This window comes from Emydura macquarii, unplaced genomic scaffold (genome assembly GCF_026122565.2).
Source record: "Emydura macquarii macquarii isolate MOO-44397 ecotype Brisbane River unplaced genomic scaffold, CSIRO-AGI_Emac_v2 contig_2473, whole genome shotgun sequence".
In the NCBI taxonomy this organism is placed as follows: domain Eukaryota; kingdom Metazoa; phylum Chordata; order Testudines; family Chelidae; genus Emydura; species Emydura macquarii.
The window spans coordinates 11,834,891-11,856,888 of NW_027132610.1; the positions used below are offsets into that span (position 1 = coordinate 11,834,891).

The following is a 21,998-nucleotide window of genomic DNA, read 5'->3' on the forward strand; positions in this document are numbered from 1 at the left end:
ACTGCCACAGCATTAACAGTAATTTGTATTTGGGGGGTTATTGCCAACGACTAAGTTCAGATCTAACCTTAAATTTTGCTGGCTTAGCTTGGTCAGTTAGAGATGCATCATAGTGGTTTTTGGTGGGTTTTTTTTTGCCACATAGCTGTGGCAGCAAAAAGCCTTAGTCTAGATATAATTGCACCAACATAAAAGTGCTTTTGCTTGTTAAACTGGAATAAACTATACTGGCAAAAGCACTTTTGTGCCAGCAACAAGGTTAGGAAATGGAGACAGTGGGAGTGGAAAAGTCAAAATATTTAAAACAAAAAAAATGAATACATCTTAATCTTATCAAGGCTGCCATATTCTTCTTGCTAGTGGCATGCGATCAAAGGGGAACCATTTTGTCTGAAGTCTCTTAGGTGACAAATGCCTTTTCTGAGGAGAAGAAAAGTCAGTTTTAGGTGGTAGCTCTCAGCTTCACCTGAGACGGTTCAATCTGGTTTCTTCAGGCATACAAAGCTGAGGTGGGGCAGAGATGAGAGGAAGAGGGGAAGAAAAGGAAAAGTTGCTTCTTTCTTTGATGTGTGTAGTTTAGCTGTTGGTAAACCATAGGTACAACAAACAGTATGAACTGAGCTGTAAAAGTTTTGTTATAGACTAACAAAATTCTATAGTCTGACAATGGCAGGGTCAAACACTTACTGGACGCCACCTTAAATCGTCCCAAAGCTCAGCGAATTCTACAGAAAAAACTCTGGCAGAATGATAGGCTTCTCTCAAACTGCAGTCTTGTGAATTATCAAGAACAATATTCTGTCTTCTGGAATGGGCTTAGTGCAGCACCATTCACAGGCAGTGCACTTTTCCTGGAGATCCCTCAAGATTCATAGAGTTTAAGGCCCGAAGAGACCATGAGATCATCTAATCTGACCACAGGGCATTAAATTTTACCCACTTACCCCTATTGTGAGCCAACAACTTGTGTGTGACTAAAGCATTTTTTCCAGAAAATCATCTAATCTTGATTTGAAGACTCCAAGAGATGGAGAATCCACCACTTCCCTTGGTAGTTTGCTCCAGTTGGTTAATCACCCTCATTTTTTAAAAATTCATGCCTACTTTCTCATTTAAATATGTCAGGCTTTATGTTGGAGCCATTGGTTCTTGTTATGCCTTTCTCCACTGGATTGGAGGGTCTTTTAATACCCAGTATTTGCTCCTTGTGCTGCAATTAAGTGACCTCTCAATCTTCTTTTAATAAACTAAACAGATTGAGCTCTTTTAGTCTCTCACTGTAAAGCATTTTCTCCAGCCCTTGAATCATTTTTGTGACTCTCTTCTGTACTCTCTCCAATTTTTCAACGTCCTTTGGGAGTGGTGTAGTCTAGTGGTCGGAGCTGAGAATGAGGAATGCTGGAGTTCTAATTCCAACCTGACACACCGACTCTTATTTCCTCTTTTGCCTTTGGGCAAGTCTTCAACTTCCCCGTCTACAAAACGGGGATAATAATCCCTACCCATCTTCCAGGAATGTCACAAGGGTGAGTTAGTTCTGAAGTTAAAGTGCTATCTACAGTAAACATGAATAGTTGTTGATAGTTAGTCTATCAGGGTCCCCTCTCTCACTTTCTTGCCCCCTAATCATTCTCCTAGTTGGGGCTGAATGTTTTTTATTTCTGAAAGTTAAGAAAATAAATGTCCATAAAGTAAGCTGCCAGTGTCGTGATCCCCTACAGGACTAGCTGAGACTTTAAATCTATTCCTAATGGAGGTTTGTAAATTTTTTAAACACTTGTAACTCATTTATCGCTCACATTGCTGCAGGATATGTGACCGGATATTGCCTTCCCTTGCTTTTAATACAGTAAGCTAGATGGATCTTGCACTGCTCAGCATACATTTGATTCTGTTTACTATTCACATGCACATTCCTCTGACTGTTGACATATTATTACGGGATAGGAAGAAAAAAATGCAACCTAGCTTTTATTATTTTCTCCTTGTATCTGCTTGCTCATATTAATGCTGCATAATCATTATATAAATGCACAGGAGACACTGTCAAGGACACACTTAATTTTAAAGTACTACAGTACTCCTGTACCTCTGCCATTCATCCCCTGTCTCTAATTACAGGACTGATTTATGAGGCACTGAAGAGATAAAATTGCATTTTTCAAAAAATTGAGTAATCTCTGCATTTCTATTCTGATCAATGGAGTGATCACTGAAAAAGTTTGAGGCAAAACCTACAGTGATGGCAGGGAGGTCTTTTAAAGCTCTACATTTATTTTAGTTTACCCCAGTGTTGTCTGTTTAATTTTCTTTTACTTAGGATGGCTGTTCTTATGAGTCAGACCAATAGCCTAGCTAACCCAATATCCTGTCTTCCAACAGTGTCCGGTGCCCGATGCTTCAGAGGGAAAGAATAGGGCAGGGTAATTATTGTGTGAGTCATCCCCCATTGTCTAGTTCCAGCTTTGGGCAGTCAAAGGTTTAAGGATACCCTGAGCATGGTATTGCATCCCTGACCATCTTGGCTAATAGTCATTGATGGACCTACTCTCCATGAACTTTAGTTCTTCTTTGAACTCATTTATACTTTTGGCCTTCACAACACCCCCTGACAACAAATTCCACAGGTTAACTGTGCGTTGTGGGCAGAAGTACTACCTTATCTTTGTTTTAAACCTACTGCCTATTTGCAATAATGATTTATATTTGTAACAGCAGCAAACACTTGTAATAGCGCTTTTCAGCTGTAGATATCAAAATGATCTAAAAAGTAGGACATGCCATTTGTCCAGCTTTCCATAGATGAGATAAATATGGTGCAGAAAGTTTGTGACTTGTCCAAGCCTACATGAAGAACCAAGGGTGGAGCTGGGAACAGCACCTATGGCTGCTGATTGCTATCCTTGTTCCCTAGCCATGGCATAATCTTGTCCCCAGACACAACCCATAGTCCCCTGCTGAAGTGCTCAGGGAGGCATACACTGCGCTAGAATACAATTAACCCCAAAACAAAAAATAATTGAAAACTAACATAGATCCACGAGCTGTGCAATTCCTCAGGCACCAGAGCGGACATGGAAAAAAACTCGCAGCTTGCCTGTTCAAGAAGCTGGGGAGGGAATGATTAAAACAAAACACCCATGTTGGGTCATTCCACCCTCTTGTGGCCACCACTGTAAATACAGGCTTGCCCAGTAATCCAAGGGAAGCTGATTATATCACCAATGAGCACAAGCAAGAGCACGCCCCTGCGAGAGCTAAGGCTCAGTCTGTTTAAGGCTCAGGGACCACATTTTTCAAAAGGAGCCTCTAAACCTGTGCTCTTGCTGTTCTCAGAAGAATCAAAAGGATGTTTCTGGTCTCCCTGGAAATACTGCATTGGCCAAGGGCATTTGGCCTTGTTTCCTTAGAAGCTACTGACCAGCTAGCGCCATTGTGACTATACACTGAGATTTAGGTCTGTTGTGGATAAATCTCGGAAGCAATTGTGTCATGTGTGTAGCGCTTTCTGTGAGGAATTGTTCCACACTCCAGGAATTGATAGACATTCTGGTGCTGCTCATGGCAATAATCTACCTCAGTTATCTCAGGCAGCAGCAATCTCTTCTGATGTCTCTGAGTAGCTGTTTTCCAAACAAATAAACCCGGCCATTACATGGACGATCTTTTCCATCTGGCTATATTAGTGTTTCTCTGTCTTCTGATGCCTAAACTGTCCAGACATTTAGCAAAGAACAGTCTTCAGCCTGTTTCCTGGTGATGGGGTTTCCATACCAGATAAATTTCTTTCTGGCCTCATTCGCTAGGAACAGTGCTGAGCCAGTTGTATGTGTGCGCCCAGGACTACACAGTAGGAGATACTCATTTCTTCTTTTTTTCTAGGTAGTCAGTCGGCTGCTTTCAGCCACTTCACAGCCAGGCTTTTTAGGAGTGATGCTCATGTTCCTAAAACAAAAGGGCACCACTCCTAATGCTGAGTGACACCAGCCTTCTGGCTGCAGCTAGATTATTAATAAAACAAGACCACTCTCCCAGAGCAGGCTTTGACCCCCGATCTTGAAGAGAGAGAGGTGAGCATCTGACTCCTTGCCCAACCTGCTGTCACCCCAGCAGCTATCTCAACAGGAAGTTGCTGTGGGGTCCAGGACAGCGTTTCCTAAGCCCCTGTTGCTAAGCAAGCTGCCTGCTTCCTGGGGTGTGATTTGGCAAAAGAGGGAGGTGGCTCACAGTGAGGGCAAGCCAGGGAAAAGACGGGCGGGTGGAGACTCGCTTTGGGCAGTGAAACACAATGGCTGTACTGTGGACATTGCATGGGGTGTAGAGGCACTCAGGTACCACCAGCGTGACTGTGAGATAAAAGCCAATGTAGCTAAGTGCAGACTCCCCTCACTCACTGCTGAGGAGGTGCAGTCAGAGCAGCAGAATGTGGGCCTGGCTCCAGGTCCATGGGCCTCACCGTGGCTTGCCAAAGGGCAATGTGGCTACTGGAGAGCAGGAAGAAGCTACTGGAACCGCACTTTGCCCTCGTCTCTGCCTAAGTTTGGATCCCACTTGGAGCAGCCGCTTAGGTGTAATGAGCAGAACAGTTTCAGTTCACTACCTGGGCTGGGCCAGGGACCAGTTGTGCGTCTGGTGGGCAATGTGCCAGGGAAGGCGTCTGACCAGAATGTTCTCTTCGCCCTGTATGTATTGAAAAGGGAACTGAACCTTAAGGAGTCAGGCAAGCCTGGCTAAAGGGATAAAATCCTTGTACTCTGGTGAGGGGACGGATGCTGCAGCCATTTTTCAGGTGCAGAACTGGGTCCTTAACGAGTAAGAGGATCGTGTGGCAAGCAGTCCAGAGAGGAGCTGGGAGCCAACACTAGTGCATTTTTCCTGGGTCTGACTGGCTTTGCATGTTCGCACTGCTACAGTGACAGGCTAACACCATACAAGGGGTGTACGCTGTTTTATATACAAACTGATTTTAGCCTCTCCCTTTTGGCAACGATAATGCCTTAGGGCCCAGGCTGTTGAAGAGAGATTATTATTGTTGTCAAGGCAGGCAACCTTTGTGTAGGTTGCTGAGTTGCACTCGTGCAATAATGAAGCGTAGCTGAAGGGCAGCGAATCAGAGCTGCTCCGTGCACTGTGCGCCATCCTGGTCTCGAGGCACGGGGCGCAGCTAGTGACACAGTTGTTTTTCTGGGGGGGGGCTAAAGCACCTGATCTGGTTCCCACCAGGACCCACTCTCCCAGCCTTAGGACTGGGGAAAGAGGCGGCCCATAGTGGTTCACTGCGTCTCTTGACTCTGAAGAGTGAGGTGCAGACTTGGGCACAGGCCTGGGGAAGAAAAGCCACGACCAGGAACCCCTCCAACCCTGCAAGGAAGGGAGCAGGAAATGTCTACGTGTGTGTGAGACAGAATTAAATGCTGGGTTATTGGCTGTAAGGGGATGGGGATGGCATTCTGATGTGGGAAATAGATAAAGAAACGAGGATGTTGGGGTGGAAAGAGGGATGATAATTAAATGCTGCCGGGGGGGGGGGGGCGTGAGGTGTAAAAAAATGAAATGCTGGGAAACGGTCAGGATGAGATATGGTGGCAGAGGCGAGGAACAGGGAAAAAGGAAACGAAGGGGAAAGGTTTGGAAGAAGAGGGAGCTGAAAACTAAATTGCCTGAGCTGCAATGGGGTGAGGGGCAAGAACTGATGAAGTGTGTAGCGGAGGAAGGCAAAAATGAACTGAATTCAGGGGCAGATTAATCTGTAGATGCTAGCGGCTTGTGCCTTGTTTCCTAGCCCCCTGCAGTATTAGGGTAGGGTCAGTATCTCAGTTTTCATTAAAAAAAAAAAAAAAAAAAAAAAAAAAAAAAAAAAAAAGGTTAGTTTCTGCCCCCCGCCCCCCCAGGCTTGCAGAAAGAAGCTTGGGAACATGAAGCAATCATACGCGTGGCTTTGCTGGCTGCCTGAGTCTGGCCAGAACCTGAAACACTCGTGTGGGCAGGTGTGAGCTGCCCCATGCAGCTCACTGAAGGGCTAATCTCTAGCCCTTCTGTGCCGGGGGATGGGGGGAACCCCACTAACCCTACCCAAACAGAGAGCTGCGTGGCTGGCACACGGGAGTGCAGTGGGCTCAGCCAGCCACACAGCTATACTCCAGCAGTAGGTTGCGGGACCGTGCCTGATGCCACCGCAGCATAGTGAAGGGACCCTACGTGGACTCAAGGCCTTTATTAGTGCGCTGGGCCCCATGCTGCTGGCCCTGCCACTCTGTGGAGGGAGGCAGGCCATTGCCACGCCAGGCAGGGTTGGTGTAATGGTGTGAGAGAGAAAAAAAAAAAAAACACATGGGGGGGCCCGCATGTCACGGTGGGTCTGTGGCACAGTTCTGCCTTAATCTAGCCCTGACTGGCCGCAGAGGTACCATACGTCTGGGTTTTCCTGGCCATTGCCTTTTTTTGGCTCTCTTCGCTCCATCCCTGCAGATTTTTTTTCAAACGAGCGGCGCTGTGGTCTGGGTTTTTGCAGCGCAGACATGCTGCACCTCAGAAAGAGCTGTGATTGGTCAGCTTCCAAATTGTTCTCTCGCTCCCGCAGCTGCAGCTAATTGGGCCATTCTCCTGTAAGCCACAGCTGCTGGATCCTGCCCACCCTGGCCCTGGCTCCCAGCCCTGGGGAGTGGGTCCTGCAAGGAGGCAGTGGCTGATGGCTGGCAGTGTCCCCTGGGCTTGTGCCAGTTACTGTGACAGGGCATGACACTGTTGCAGGTACCCCAGCCAGCTCCCCCAACTGTACTCCCCCCCCCCCCCCAACCTCTCAGCAGCCCATCTCCTCCCCCCAACCACCTGGCAGTGACTTTTTTTTTTTGGAATCTGAACTACAGTAACCCTATGACTAGGTGGTTGGGGGGGGGGGGGCAGCTGTGACACTTTTTAAAAATCCCTCCAACACCGTAACCATGGGCTGATGGCTGCGTCATACTCGCTGCTCCTCCATTCATATCCCAGTTAAGAACGAAAGCTAGAAAGGACTCATGCCCTGCCAGTACCGTTTACTTCTGATGCCCGTGCTGCGCCACCCTCTCATTGTAGCCGCTCTATGCTAGCGGTGGCTCCCCTCTGCTTCCCCCCTCCCCCAAAAACAACAACAACAACAACAACATGGTAAAGCCCAGCAGCCCTTGGATGACTGGGCAGGGATGGCGCCTCTGAGACAGGCCTGGCCAACCCCCGCACAAACTGGCACCCAAGAGACCTGGCCCACCCCCTCGCTACTTCACTGTTTGGCATGCAGCCTCACGGAATGGGCATCGTTCCTACACTGAGCCAGAAACGCATAGGAATTGCTTAAGAAGGGCCAGGTGGACCTACAGCCACTTTACGCCCATGAATTTCAAGGGGGGGGGGGCGGGAGTGAGTTGGGGGGAAGCAAGTGATTGCAGATCTTCACGTCTGCCTATTGTGTTTGAGCTGTATTTCAGCAAAGCATTTGTGTGTTTGAGAGGCTGTAAACATGTGCAAAAGGCTTGGCAGTGTTTGCATGGTCAGCGTTTTCTGATTGTCTCGGTTGTGCTTGTGTAGCACTTCAGGTTTTGCTTTAAAAAAATAAACACTAATTGGCTGGTGTCTGCTGCTGTGAAGCTCACACACTGAGGCTTCACATGGTGTAACGCTGAGAAAGGCGACTTTTAGGGAATGTGGTTGATTGGTTGGAGCAGAAATGGGTAATGCAGAATCAGGGCTTTTTTCAGTGAAATTTACAACCTATGCACAACAAGTCCTGTTTTCTTCAGTAGAGGTGGCAACTTTCTTTAGCAGAAATTTCAGCTCAGGCGCTGCTGCTGTGTTCTCAGATACAGCTGCCTTCGGCCTTGCTCTCCTTCCAAGCCTCACACAAAACTCAAGAAGCTCAAAGGCCAGCTCCTCAATGGTATTTAAGTGCCTAAGTACCTCTGAGTAGCTGGGCTTCAAGTGCTTAAGCGCCTCCTGTGCCTCTTTTCATTCCTCATCCCTTGATTGTTACACCTGGGAAACCCCTGGTCTACATCATCTGGGAAAATGTCCTGGCCATCAACCTTCCTTTTGTGGTGCTGGTCTAAAATAAAAAGCTGAGAAATGGCGGAAGGCTCAGACAAGGGCAGTTTTAACTTGGACACTGTCCTTAATTTCCCTGAACGGTTTAAGCCAGGCTGCTTGTACATCAATGATGCCATTAGCAGCTTGTGCTATAACAGTATCTTGTGAGAACAGGGGCCCTCACAAGGGAATCAGGGAGGGAGGAAGCGGGTGCGAGCACAACAATTAGTAGCAACATTAGCTAATCCCAGATGTTGCTTCGTGGAGTGAAAGATTACAGCCAGCAGTCTGGGCAGCACGGGTGAATGGTGGCTGCGCTGCCATCATGCGTGGTGTGTGGAAAAAGGGGAAGACAGAGTGAGGTATTAATGTAGCAGTTTAGGCAGTACATTGCAGTGCCTGAGAAGGGGATCCTCCAAAGCCAGCATGCTGAGCAGAGAGCTGTCTGAACTGGCCAGTAGGAATGGTGGAGGCGATGGGTGTGGCAAAAACCCTGCCCCTTAAAGGGATTTGTGTGCCATGTTGCAACACCATTGCTAAGTACCCTGCCACTTAGAGAAATCCCCAGCCGCATGTTAGGCTGGAGGTAAGCACTTCCCTCTGGTTGGGATTCACATCCGTAAGCCCTCTGCTGGCGTTCCAAACCTATGCACGTTCTCACAGTAAAATGAGGAGGAGGTGGTGGTTGTGTTTCCTCTTTAAGACACTTGGGCTCTGACTTTTCACCCAGAACTACCACTGACTGCAAGTGGCACTATGGACAACGCTGAAAACCAGGTCTCTGGTATTTCAAGATGGGCACCTTAAATGAGTAAGGGTTTTTTTGAAATATGAGCTCGATATGTATTTTTTGTGAAGCACCTTTTATGCTTGTGGCAACAGTCAAATGACAATTAATGATCAAGTACCTAAACTAGTTGTTAAGAGTCTCACTTTAGAGCATCTTTTGTGCCTAGCAGACTGCACTGGAGTAGATGGAGCAGCTCCATACTCCAGGTTTGTTTCCGGCTCCAACATAGAAAAATGAACACATACAGTTAACAGAAATCTGAAGCTTTAATGTATGCAAATGTATTCACCTCTGCAATTATTTACCTACAGTTGCTGACCGATACCAAAAAAAATGAGGTAAAAAAACGAGGTATTAATATGCATATAACATTTCCAAATGTAATGATCATATTGTATTCCAAACGGCAGCATAACACGTAATACAGAATACTGTGGTGTCTGACTGTTAGATGTGCCTTAATGCAAATGTTAAAAGAAAATGTATTTAATCGATACATGGCTTAGAGATGCTGCACATACATCCACAAAGAGTCTGCACCCCCAACCTCAACCATGCAGGGTCCAGCTGCCATTTTTATAACTACAATAGGGGGCTTTTTGGCAACTCCTCCAACTGATTATGTCAGGATAAGACAACCTGTCCTGCTTTGCTACATTTTTCTTTCATTGCTTCCAGAAATTATTTGTTTCCAGCCAATCACTGTTTCTAATGCCTGGATAATTCTGTGTTGATTAATACACATGCATTGTTACATGTAATGTAACATGTATATGTTATGTAAGCTCTCGTACGATAAGGGCATTGAAATCTCATGCTTCAGAGACTAGGCTGGGAGGGGTGGGTCAGCACAAACTTTTGTGTGTAAAATACTGCTTATGTGGTTATGTGCATTATGAGGGGGCAGCCTTTCCTTTGAAGCTTACAGTAGTGATAACTGCTGACCACAGGAAACCGATCTTGATTCACCAATGATCTAATGTGTTCTTGAACCACCATCACTAGAAAATGACAATCCAGTGTGGTTACTGTGGCATACAGCTCTCTTATGGTACTTGTGGGCACATCATACTTCATACTCATTGCTCTCTAATACTTCTTAATAATATAATTGCACATTCCTGACAACAAACACAACACAACCGATGTAACCTAAGCAGATTCAGAGTACTGGCAGAGTCACTGTGTGAAACCATTTCTCCAGGACTCTGAATCATGATTTAAATCACAGTAGCTACTAGAGGGAAAATAAATCTCATAGAATCAAACTCACAATAAACGTAGGTGGAATTCAGTTAAAGAGGTGAACTAAAACACTGGTTATGAATGACCAAACTGGCTAATGCAGCAATAAATAAGGTCAAGGTGAACAAATACATGACTAATGAAGGAGCGCTGTATTAACAGACCTGTGCTTTTTTAAGCTCATGTACGTATATAATTACGTTTTTGGTCTTCTGTTAGTTTAAAATACCCAACCAAACAAAACCCCCAGTCTCATAGTTAACGAATGTTATTTTTTAAAGCATTCTTCCATTTAGCAACATTTGAAGTCCCTGAAAATGAAATGGTCCACTAGATTTGAACCTGCTCCTATTGTTGTCAATAGAAGTAGAATGGGTGCCATAACTAAGATTCGTGAAGTGCATAAAATGAAAATGTTTGCTCTTACCAAAACAAGCTATTTTCCCCCAAGAATGAGTTATTTTTATAGTGAAAGTATATAAAAAAGGTGTGATCGTTAGCTGCATATTTGGGTCCATCTAGGGTGGAAACACTGCTCTGGACTTTGGTTAACAATGAAATATCTTGACAGAAGAAGGAAAGAATAGCTCACTAAGTACAGACTTAGCCGGAAATCTAAAAGAAAAGCTTAGCGTGGTGAACCTTAATAACTTGCCAGTTTGACTCCAGATGAACAGTTAAGGTTACCTCAGTATCTGCAACATCCCTTTGACCTGCCCTTGACTTATTATTGAAAGTAGCTTTGCTACCGCAAATTGTGAGGTCCTCTAACTACAAATACTTACAACAGGCAAGTTTTCAAGAGCTATCGTGGAATAGTCACAAACTTCCTACAGCTTACTGTAAATGTTCTTCAAAATGTGCACACCGGTTACAATGGCCACATGAGCATTTTTTGGTGATATTGAACTGCTGTTCATTATTTTTAAACATACAATTATCCCCTCCATCATCATCCCTTCTAAACTCCCTATGTCTATTTCTATGTACCTTCCTGTAATCTATATGTCACGTGCACATAACAAAAATGAGACCTGCCATCCATTTTTCTGTTAGATATTACACAGATTATGTCACGTAGCCTTGCAATAATAGCAAACAGCTTATGTAGCTGTGAGACACTGAGAAACAAGCAACAGGACCAGGTCCATGTAAGGCCAAAATTGAGGCAGATGATTTCTTCTAGAAAGCACTAAATTATATACAAAATAATTACTTTACATATACAGATATAGATATTATATATATATAGATAGATATGTATATACATACTGTACATGGTTTATTTACAATTAAAATATGCTTCTTAGAAGCTTTTAAATATCAGAATTATGCAACACACAAGTAATGGTAATAGTCTCATTTTAAAGTTACAATGATAAAAGCTTTTCAAAAAAAAGTTTAGTTCAGTAATTAAAATTAACATGTAAGGGAAGTCATGTGGGTGAAGTCTCTGGAATGAGCATGCCTTCTTCTGAATTCATGATTTGCTCCTGTATAGACATCAGGTCATTCTTCCATTGCAGGTTACTAAAACCTTACTCAAACCTTTGCTTTGGGTCTTTCTGCTGCTGACCATACTCTGCTTTATGCTCACACATTCCTGGAACATTTCCTCAGATTTTGGTTTCGGGTCCCTCAGCAGTGAGAGGCTGAAATGAGTTTCTGATCCTGGCAACTTCTGCTGCACACACATGTCCAAAGACCTTGTTGTACCATTCTGGGGAATGGCCCCTGAAGAAATGAAAGAAAACATTACTGAAAAACTGTGCTTCACGGGAGTGGGACTGCCATGTGCTCAAGTTTTTTATACTCCAGCCTCATTGAAATCCCACAGTGCGGTTGCAGAACCTGATATGCTTCATCATCATCATCACCATCATCATCACCACCACCAGCACCAGCACCAGCAGTGCCACAAGTGTACTTTGAAGGCTCTCCTTTGCTACAATCAAATTTACATTTCACTCTTATGGTAATGTCAGCTATACAGTGGTGTCAGTGGAGCAGAGAGATGAGCTTGGTAGGTACAGTGTCTTTCCTCAGCAGTGCTGGCTAATGTGAATATATCAGACCTGTCCTCTGCTCTTTACTCTGGCTTACTAGTGAATCAAAGTCTCAATCCTTAACTTCAAGGCACACAATGGCCCAGGGTATCTAAAACATCTCCTAAAGCTCCACAATGGAGAGCGTAGTTGATAACTTTGCTCCTCTGGGATAATGGAACTCTCTACAATAAGGGTAAAGCTGGCTGTAGAGTAGACAGAATTTTCTTTGGGTTTGGTCCAAGACTGGAATGAACTCCTCCAGGAATTAAGGACTATCACAAACCTTACCCCCTTCCCCTCCACGTGCAAGGCAGATTCCTTTGACTTTCCCTTATCTAAAAATATATTGCTATATATTAAAAAAATCCACAACAAAAAACACTCCACAGCACACACTTCATGAGGGAACAAATACATGAGAGATGTTAGTCACATTGCTTAATGTTTGCCTCTCAATTATTTCTATTCTTAGAAAAAAAACCAATTCTTGTCACTGCCATCCTTGCAAATTCAACTTGGGTTCTTTCATTTTTATACATCCTAACCAATCACAGTTCTCCAGGCCAAGTTAGACCCCCACTTCCTCAGGGGCAGCCCCATGATCTTCAAACTAAGTCCTCAGTGTAAACCAATATGGTCTTCAGTAGTTTTGCATAAACATAACTGAGTAGAATTTAGTAAACAATGTTGATAATGAAACAGAATCTGTCTCTCACTATCTTAGTTGTGTTGGCGCTGCAGAGCTAACAGGAGTAAAAAAGTAAAGCCATATTTTTGTCACTCCTGGAAGGAGTTATGCCCATGAATATGCACTGGGAGCAGATCTGTTCAGGAAGATGCCATTTTCAGTCACATTTTGGAAGAGAACAGCACCTTAGTTCTTATCTTGCTTCATTCATCTTTTAAATGTAACATTCTTTCAGAAAATGCATTAAATCCTCAAACTACTAGAAAAAGTGTTCAAAGTGTCCTGTATTATGACACTGACTGCAAACAGGAAATAGTGCAGCTCTTGTTTTACTACTAGGAATGCCCAACTGCCCTTTCTTGGCTAACCCTGAACTAAGCTTATAGATTTTTGGTTTACTGAGTGGACGTCACTGATCCACTTTCTGCAGGTGTGGAACTTACTTCAGGTCAATTCTACAGACATGTGTCAGCCTGGATTTTCCTGAGCCACAAGGTTCTATTAAATATTGAGAATCCATCACGACTGCTCGTACACCTCCCATCGGAGTAGCTTCTTCATGTTCCACAGAGACTGCCACTAGTGTGCACACTCCCTTTGGCAAATCTGTCCTCCATGTCCTGTTACAAGACATTTAACAAAGAAAGTATCATGTTTAGAGAAAGAACAAAACCTCTGAGCAGCGCAGAAAGCAAGAACTAGAATCACAAAGTTTGGCTGATTCACAGATTAATAGTTTAAGGCCAGAAGGGACCATTAACTCATGTATATCTCAGGTCCTACAATTTCATCCTGTTACTCTTGTATTGAGCCCAATAATGTGGGCTGAACTACAGTCTACTTCCAAGAAGGCACTCATCACTGAATTTGTGCCCAGTTCTTAGATTGGATTCCATCTTGAAAACTATGACTTATAACAGTGAATGATGTTAAAATCTTGACATTAATCTTGTCACTAATCAGACCTGCAAGCTGGAGTCAGTCCCATTGGTGCAGGGAGATGCAGTCAATTCCAGTACGTTTTACTTTGCCCCAGAGGTGATTCAGGTAGCGCTTCTATACCCCACCTTTCCCCAATAGATGAATATGTACGTGGCTCCTTTTGTATTCATTCATATGCATGTATATAGTTATAAAAGTCAGATACTATCTTGGTAGATGAAACACCAATGCAATGAATTTATAGGGCAGTATCCAATCAAAGTGCAGGATTTGTTTCTGAAAAGTATCATGCAGTGCTGAGTCAGTGACCTCCTGCTGTGATTAGTTGAGCCCGTTCCAGTCTAGAACTAAGTATTGACTAATAAAGTGGAAGGCTGTGTTGTTCAGTAGTTGGAGCTGGTAAACATAAGAACATAAAAGAACCATACTGGGTCAGATCAAAGATCCTTCTAGCCCAGTATCCTGTCTTCCAACATTGGTTGATGCCAGATGCTTCAGATGGAATAAACAGCACAGGGCAATTATTGAATGATCCATTCCCTGTTGTTCAGTCCCTGCATCTGGCAGTTAGAGGCTTAGGGACATCTAGAACATGGGGTTGGGTCCCTGACCTTCTTGGCTAATACCCAATGAATCTTGACTCCTATTCTTGGCTGCATGTACTTGGGAAAGTCACTATACCTCTGTGCCACAGTTTACTCAGTTGTAAAAATGGGTATATCTATCTATCTCACTGGGATGTTGTGAGGATCACTTGATGTTGAGCTTTGAGATGATATAAATTGCAAAGTATTGTATGTCAATATTTTCCTCTCTAAGACTGACATTCATCCCAAAACGTAAAGTCAAACATATGCATTCTTCCATATATCCCAAATGTCATCTTTAGAAATATTTTGATACCTTTCAGTGATAGCCTTGAATTTAAAAAGCTTAAAACTAAGATTTTGAAGGCGAGATGGAAGTTAGTGGTTCCATAAAATGAATAATTCACTTCTCCAGAGGTGAATAATTTCACTGAACTCAGTTGCTGCCAATCAAGGAGCATTAATTAGGATAGGCAGTCTGACTGATTTATGTTAAGGCTGGAACAATGTTAACCAAAGGAGTAAACAACAAACTTAGTGCTCGGTCTCTTTTAACTGTTTTCAGTCCATCATAAACCAGCCAGGATTCCCTTTCCTTTTATATATATATATTTATATATATATATTTCAATCAGTGATATACAACAGTGTTTCTGAGCCATTTTGGCTGGGTTAATGATGAGAATGAAATTTTGTTTGATTGATGTGACTGCATGTGGGTTTTTCAGGAACATAAAGTACGCTGATGTATAATGAACTGAAAGGAAAATAATATGACTAAGAATAAAGTGGTTAAAAACCTCCCCTACGGCTGCTACACAATCTTCTTGGGGTAAGGGGGGAAAATGACACAGTGGACCAAATTCATCTCTGGTGTAACTGAAATGAAGTTAGTTAATAGTATTATACCAGGGAGGAATTAGCTCAGCCAGTAATTCTTGGGCAGGCAAAGGAAAATGTGTAATGTAAGGCCTAGTATTTTCAGAACATAAAGGAATTACAGAAAGTCTTTTTAAACTTCTCTTAGGAATTCCAGTAGTTCTTTCCTTTATACCAATAATGTCTGCAAGTTGTTATTCTCTGACAGACTACTCAAGTTAACAATAAAAGGGATATATTGATATAATTATATTTCATTGGGCTTTTTTATTACCTTCAATCATTTTTCTCTCTAATGCAATTCTGACTTGCTGGACCACTTCCTTTGTCAAAACTGCATATCATTTCAGCGGTAAGTCGTTCCAATAGCAGAAAACAGAGGCCCAGAACAATAATGCACACAATCAATCAATCAAAAGTAAACGTTCGACAGCTGATGGCTGAGTTAGGGCCAGCTCTGTTGTAGCTGAAATCTTTCTGCATACCATACCAGCTCTTTGCCCTGATGAGTGGGCCAAGAACCAATTATGATAGTTCCACAGGACGGATGTATTTAAGAGGGTTTCTTGTTTATAGGTTGTGTATGAGCAGAATTAAGGTTGTTTTTGGAATGTCCAATGAACTAATTTACACTTATACATTTATTTGAGACACTGCATGAACAAGGAGGATATATGAATATGAATCTACTTTCCATTGACAGTTCATTTCTAAACTTTTAAATGTTTAGCTTTTTAAAAAAAACGGTAGCATTTCTTGGTCTACAAATGTTCCAACTTTAAATGTAATAGTAAATAACATTTAAATTAACTTAAATAATTTAAATTATTAGTAAATTAACTTAAAGGTATCAGCGCTTTTTTACTAAACAATCTTCTTCTACAGTTTTCTACTAAATAGGTTCTTCAAATTCAAGCAAAATGAGAGATCCACTATTCTCCAAAGAACATGGCAAAACCAAAGAAAAAACAGTTGGGTTAGATCTGCATTATTTTGAGAGCAGCTATTATCAGGCACCTGTCCTAAGGAATGGACAATATTTATGTCCTGATATGTGGGTGCTGCGAAAGTATTGCTTAAATGTCATTGAGGAAAAGATCAGTTTGCTCTAGGTGCATAGTTTTAAATTCATTTTGAGAAATAAAATATTACAGCCCAATGTATAGACATAGTATACTTAATGTACAAAAGTTAAGGAGAAAGCTATATAAAACCAGATCTTTCTAATAACAGAAACTCCTTGTAGAAAAGTAAGAGGCTAGAAGATTGCCTTTAGTTTACCTTAGAACTACAAAGTCTCTGCCAGGATGGGGTGCCATGCTGTTCAAAAAATATTGGTAGATTTCTGTCTGCTTATCCAGAGTTTCTACGATCTTCCATTGCAAGAAGTCCTCATCCCAAAGGTGACGTTCTCTTAGAACTCGATTCAGTACAACTGATGGGGGTGCTTCAACTTCCACTGATGCTTTCCAAATCCTGAGTGGGTTGCCGTCCCCAACCTTGAGTAAACAATAAAGAAAAAATGAAAATGCTGGATTTAGGAATAGGTTCTCAATGTCGAATGATTAAAGAATTATTGGTGAAGACTCTTAGCTCAAGATTAAGATGAAGTTTCACAGCATTTATATTTACAGGCATGTTCAGTATTTGTTTATATAGAAACATGTGTGCTGACACTTAGAAAAATGAGACAACAGGTAAAATTCTGTTTTTGCACCAATGTAAATCTGCAGTAGCGCCCCCAATGGCACTATCATTACTCTATATTGGTGGGGCTGAGTTGTCATTTTGGCCCAAAGTTCCCGCTCTGAAGATATTAAGTAGAATGTGGGATATTCCCTGAAAAGATCATAGAATGTTTGAAAAATAGATGGAAAAAAGGGCTGAAGAAAGAGTAGGTGATATACAATATCATTAGAATAAGACTGATTTCTTGGCCCAGCACCAAAAACTCTGATTGCCCTGAAAGAGTCCCATGTTCAATCTAAAACAAGGCTACTATATCTAAGATAGGTATTTAAATCTTCTGGGACTTCACCTGTCCTGCAGGAGATCTCAAAGATAATAGCTAATGATTTCAAGTTTCTGAAGTGTCGTATGATGAATTTCATCAGGCCCTCCCGACTTGAATATGTCTACCTTTTCTAAATATTCTTTAACCTGTTTTTCCTTATTTTGGCTTGCATTCCTTCCCTCTTGTTGTTAATATTTACTTCCCCCTTGTTGTAATGGGATAGTGTGTGCTGTGGGGGGTGCGTCCATTTGAGAAGACCGGTGACAAAATTATCCTACAATCATAGATATAACATTTTCACAATTGTGCAGGACTACCCTGGTGGAACAGGCAGGAAGCTATACCCTCCCCCCAGGTCTCCTCAGGCTTTAGCGAACATTCTGTATGGTCTTCCAATGATCTGTTTGCAGGGTGTGGCTGATGGCCGGCTTCCCTCCAGTGGGTCTCGCACCTTCCTGCTTGTAGTGGGCCAGGAAGTTGCCCGTCACCCCGTCTTCCCAGGGGAGGGGGTAGGGACCCGGGCCCACCCACTCCTCCGGGTCCCAGCCCAGGGGCCCTATAAGAAGCAGCTATGTGCTGCTGGTACTGCTTTCCAGATGGCACACTCTTCCCCTGGGCTAATTCTCCCCCTCCTTCAGTCTTTCTGGCCTCTTGAGCCGGTACCTTCCTCCTCACTGTTCGACTGCAGAGCTGAGCTGAGCTGAGCTGAGCTGAGCTGAGCTGAGCTCTGCTCTGCTCTGCTCTGCTCTGCTCTGCTCTGCTCTGCTCTGCAGTCCGCTGCGCTGCGCTGCGCAGCACTCCTACTTCCTCCAGCTTGTGCCCCTTGTGTTTGGGGCGGAGCCCTTTTATGGAGCACCTGGCTGAACCTTAATCAGCCTCAGCTGCTCCTTTTTGCCCCCAGTGGCTCTGAGTTAGTCAGCAGGGAATAAGGCCCGGAGCATTCTGGGACTCACATACCTCTCATCCACCACTCTTCTACTGCCTCCTGCCTGCACCATATCACAAGGGCAAGAGAAAGACAGGAAAGTTACCCATCCCCTTTCCAAACAACTTGCTCAAGTAATACAGTCTATTTTCCTCTTTTCTTCTCTCTGTCTTTTCATGGTTTGCTTTATCATTTCTGTTGTCTGTTGGTACTAGACCTTATGGCTTTTGTGTGCCCACTTCTAGGAATATCATACATAGATCACTGCCACATTACAATTCTATTAACTATTTACTTATATAGGAAGTTTTAACAGGATTTTTTTTCTAAAAAATATTGCTTACCTGCCTCTAGAAGACTTAAAAAATAGTAAAGGTGTTTATTCAGCCACATAATGAACCAATGGGTTCTATCGGTAGATTTAAAAAAAAATTGTTTCATTTTACTTCTTCCACATCTCCTGAAATTACCTTTTTGTAGGTGAGGTCTGTGTTCTCTATGCTGGAACAAGTGACCCAGCCTTTGAATTTCTCTTTTGCTTCTTTCTGAAGGTTCTGCATCAGACTTTCAAGGTACATTTGGTAATTCCCTCCTTCTTCTTCCATTTGCTTTCCTAGTTCCTCCAATGTTGGACAATTCACTTCAGCCTCCACATAGGAGTTCCGAGACTGGGTTGCCATCTCATGTGGGACCTGCTCCAAAGAAAGCAGGTAAAACTTAGAGGTAGAGGCTTATTTTGAGGACTGCCCTTTAAGAGAAGTGCTCTCTAGCATGATGTATTATCCTGAATATAAGCACAATGAATCTACAATCTATGAAAGCAGATACTCACTGCTATGTTCACCTGCTGTTAATTATGAGATATCAAGATATTATAATGAAACAGCTCTCGACTGGATGGAATCAGGCTGTTCAACTGTATGTCAAAGGCCCTTTAGTGCTAATAGTGATTCTCCTTTAGCTCAAAGAAGACTAGCATATACTTTTGCAGTAGGGAGATGCAACTTCTATCCCTGAATTGGCAAGTTCAGTAAACACCGTGTAGTCCTAGGCAACTAGAGCTTTGTTACACTACATACAGAACAAAGTATGTAAGCTCCCCTTTCGATTAAAAAAAAAAGATACTAAAAGCATATAACTATTTAAATATTAAAACAACAGGTTTTGCTATAAACTAAACTAAAATTTCTTCACCCAGAATTTTGGGCTGCAAACTCCCCAAGGATAATAAACCAATGTTGCTAGTGTCTATATCTATGAAAAGCTAAAAGGAGACAGTAAAAAAAAAAAAAAGAAATAAACTTCAGTTGAAACAAACTTATAAATAAGTTAGGATCTATCACCCTCTAAGCTAAAATGAGAGAGAAATTGTAAGTCTAAACTAAATATTTCAAAGGCTGCTCTGTTAGGTACTGTGGTCTCTGTGAATAATGCCGAGTCTTTCACTCACCTCAAAAAGTTTGTTGCATTCTATTATCATGTGTGCAAGTCCCTGAGTAGCTGCCAGGTTTTCACTGAGGTCCTTCTGATCTGGCTTTCCTGTTGCATATTTTTTCTGTATTACTCTGTAATTGAATTCAGTGTCTCAGGTATCTTTTAATACGAAAGTAAACATTATGGCATAATGCTCTCATGACTGCAGAGAAAATCCTTTTTGTTTACATTTATAAGAGATCATTCAGACTACATAAAACCTTGTTTGATTCCAAAGGAAAAGTGTTTACCTAAAATATTCTCAAGCCAAAGTTAAAAGCAGGAAAGGTTAAAGATGTTGCACATTGGCATATCATACATTTTGCAACAGACCTTCAACAAATATGCCCAATATTCTGCCTTGTCAACATTTAAAATGATTGGCCAGCCACTGGCTACCAGGAGACTTTTCCAGACCCATATACTTGAATAGATTCCAAATATGGTCATAGTAATATCTTTGCCGGCGATGAAAAGGGAATGCAGAAGGGACATTTAGATGAGCCACCAATGTTTGGATGGGTCTAAGCCTGGTTTAATCTATATTTGCCACGTTATGAATAATACTGATATGGCCTGAAATGAGCTCCATTTTCCAACTGGCAGAATGCTACTTGAGTATACACAAAGCAAGTCATTGACAGAGCTGAGATCAGAACGCAAGGGTTGTATCCCTCTTTCCCATGCTGCCTGTTTAATAATGATTTAGGTGAAGTCTGGTGTTGCACAGGATTTAAGCCACAACACACTCATTGACTTGTCTGTCTACACATCAAAAGCATCATTTTGTATCATGCTAATATAATTTTACTTAAGATTTAATCTCCAGCTCTTTCTGTAAAAGATAAGGGGACAGCCAAGAAAGTGACTTACCTTGGTGAGCTTTCCTTCTTCAATATATTAAGGTGAAAAAGGGAAGGGGCCAAACACACAGCCACATTCATAGGCGTCATTTGATTCTCTTCTACAGAGGCGACATCACTCAGGAAACACAGTAGAGTCTGCAAAACCTCTCTGTTTTCATCTGACATCAACATGATGGCTGCCTGCACTGCTTGCAGTCTCTGCTCTTTGGGAACATCTGAGGAAAATTAAGTGTCATTCAATGGGGTTCGTCATACCATCGTGTAAAGACACTGTAACATGGTAATGAAAACACAGAAACTCAAACTGTGGTGACTACTTTTTTTGGAAGGAGAATACGCCTTTTAAATGTAAGACTATGAAAACTTGAGCTTTTCTTTCTTACATAGTCTGGGCTTGCTCGATCTTACTTTTCCATGTTTTGGAAAGTGAATACCTACCTGTACTAAACAGGACTGAGTCCTAAGTTTAAGTGCCATTATATATTTTTTATTTTTCCATAGTGCATATTTTACCCTTCTCTATTCTTGAGGACGTGGTTCTCTAAGAAGGAGACTGTACTTCATTTAGAGTTTATGATGTCACAACAGTACTTAGTGCCCTAGCATTAAATACTATTTTCTATGATTATTCTGCTCTTGGGAGAGCAGTTCAAAAAGCATTAGAAACGCTTGGGGAAATCCTTGCAGTTATGTCTTGAATCAAGGAAGAATTTAATGGAAGTAGTAATGGATATCTTAAATAGCATCTTGGACAAAATTATTTCTAAAGTTACCATAAGTTTTCTCAGGTTGGATTAAGAGAACTTCTCTGGGTGTTTAATACACTATATATAGTCCTATGAAAGAAGAGCAAAACCTGATTTTGCATTGATGAAACAGCAAGCTGTTAAGTTCTATCTGTTAAAATGCTCATGCAAGCATTTTATTTTACAAAGTTTCAGACAAAAAATGGCAAATTGAATATAGTACAAACCTGATTTTCTAGGGGTGGCAAGGGACACAGGAAACCTTCAGAAAACCTCCAGAGGAGTCTTTGACAAGTCTGTGCAATCAGTGCCAGGTTTCCAATTAGGCACAGTAGGCACATGTGGCAGCGTGGCAGATTACCGCACGGGCCAATGGCCAATTTGGGGACCCCACATGAACACCGGAACTCTGGCCCTGCCCCCTGCTCTTCTCTCCCGGGTCCCTGCCACTCTGCTCCTCCTCTTCTCCCTGAGGCCCCACCACCTGGACAGGCCAGAAGCTGGAGCCGAGGGATGACTGGAGCTGGCTGAGCCGGTCACCACATCCCCTCCTTCCTCCATGCGGAGCTGGCCTGGCCAGCCCCTCTCTCTCCTGTTGCCACTGCTGCTGCGCCCCTCCAACTTCCCCCCATGTGGAAAACACAAAGGTCAGCTCTAGGCAGGGGGTGGCACTGAAGATGCTTTGCCTAGGGGCGCATAAGGTGTAAATCCGGCCCTGTGTCCCTCATCCCTCCCTC

The 21,998-nt window shown here is 42.7% G+C and overlaps 1 protein-coding gene and 1 long non-coding RNA gene across 7 annotated transcripts in view; one reads left to right on the plus strand and one right to left on the minus strand.

Annotated features, from left to right (window-relative positions):
- Positions 1–9,101: 9,101 nt before the first annotated feature.
- Positions 9,102–21,998, minus strand: part of STARD13 (StAR related lipid transfer domain containing 13) — a 375,055-nt gene continuing 362,158 nt past the window's right edge. For all 6 annotated transcript variants that reach the window (XM_067562980.1, XM_067562975.1, XM_067562979.1 and 3 more), the window contains 6 exons: positions 20,523–20,730; positions 19,627–19,741; positions 18,647–18,868; positions 16,519–16,736; positions 13,273–13,449; positions 9,102–11,827 (listed from right to left, as the gene is read on the minus strand). In XM_067562980.1, coding sequence (XP_067419081.1) covers positions 11,710–11,827; positions 13,273–13,449; positions 16,519–16,736; positions 18,647–18,868; positions 19,627–19,741; positions 20,523–20,730 — 1,058 coding nt within the window. In that variant the 3' untranslated portion in view covers positions 9,102–11,709. The remainder of the gene's footprint in view (positions 11,828–13,272; positions 13,450–16,518; positions 16,737–18,646; positions 18,869–19,626; positions 19,742–20,522; positions 20,731–21,998) is intronic.
- Positions 18,262–20,771, plus strand: LOC137162999 (uncharacterized). Its single transcript, XR_010922595.1, has 3 exons — positions 18,262–18,310; positions 18,794–18,886; positions 20,620–20,771. It is a non-coding gene; the product is annotated as an uncharacterized lncRNA (long non-coding RNA).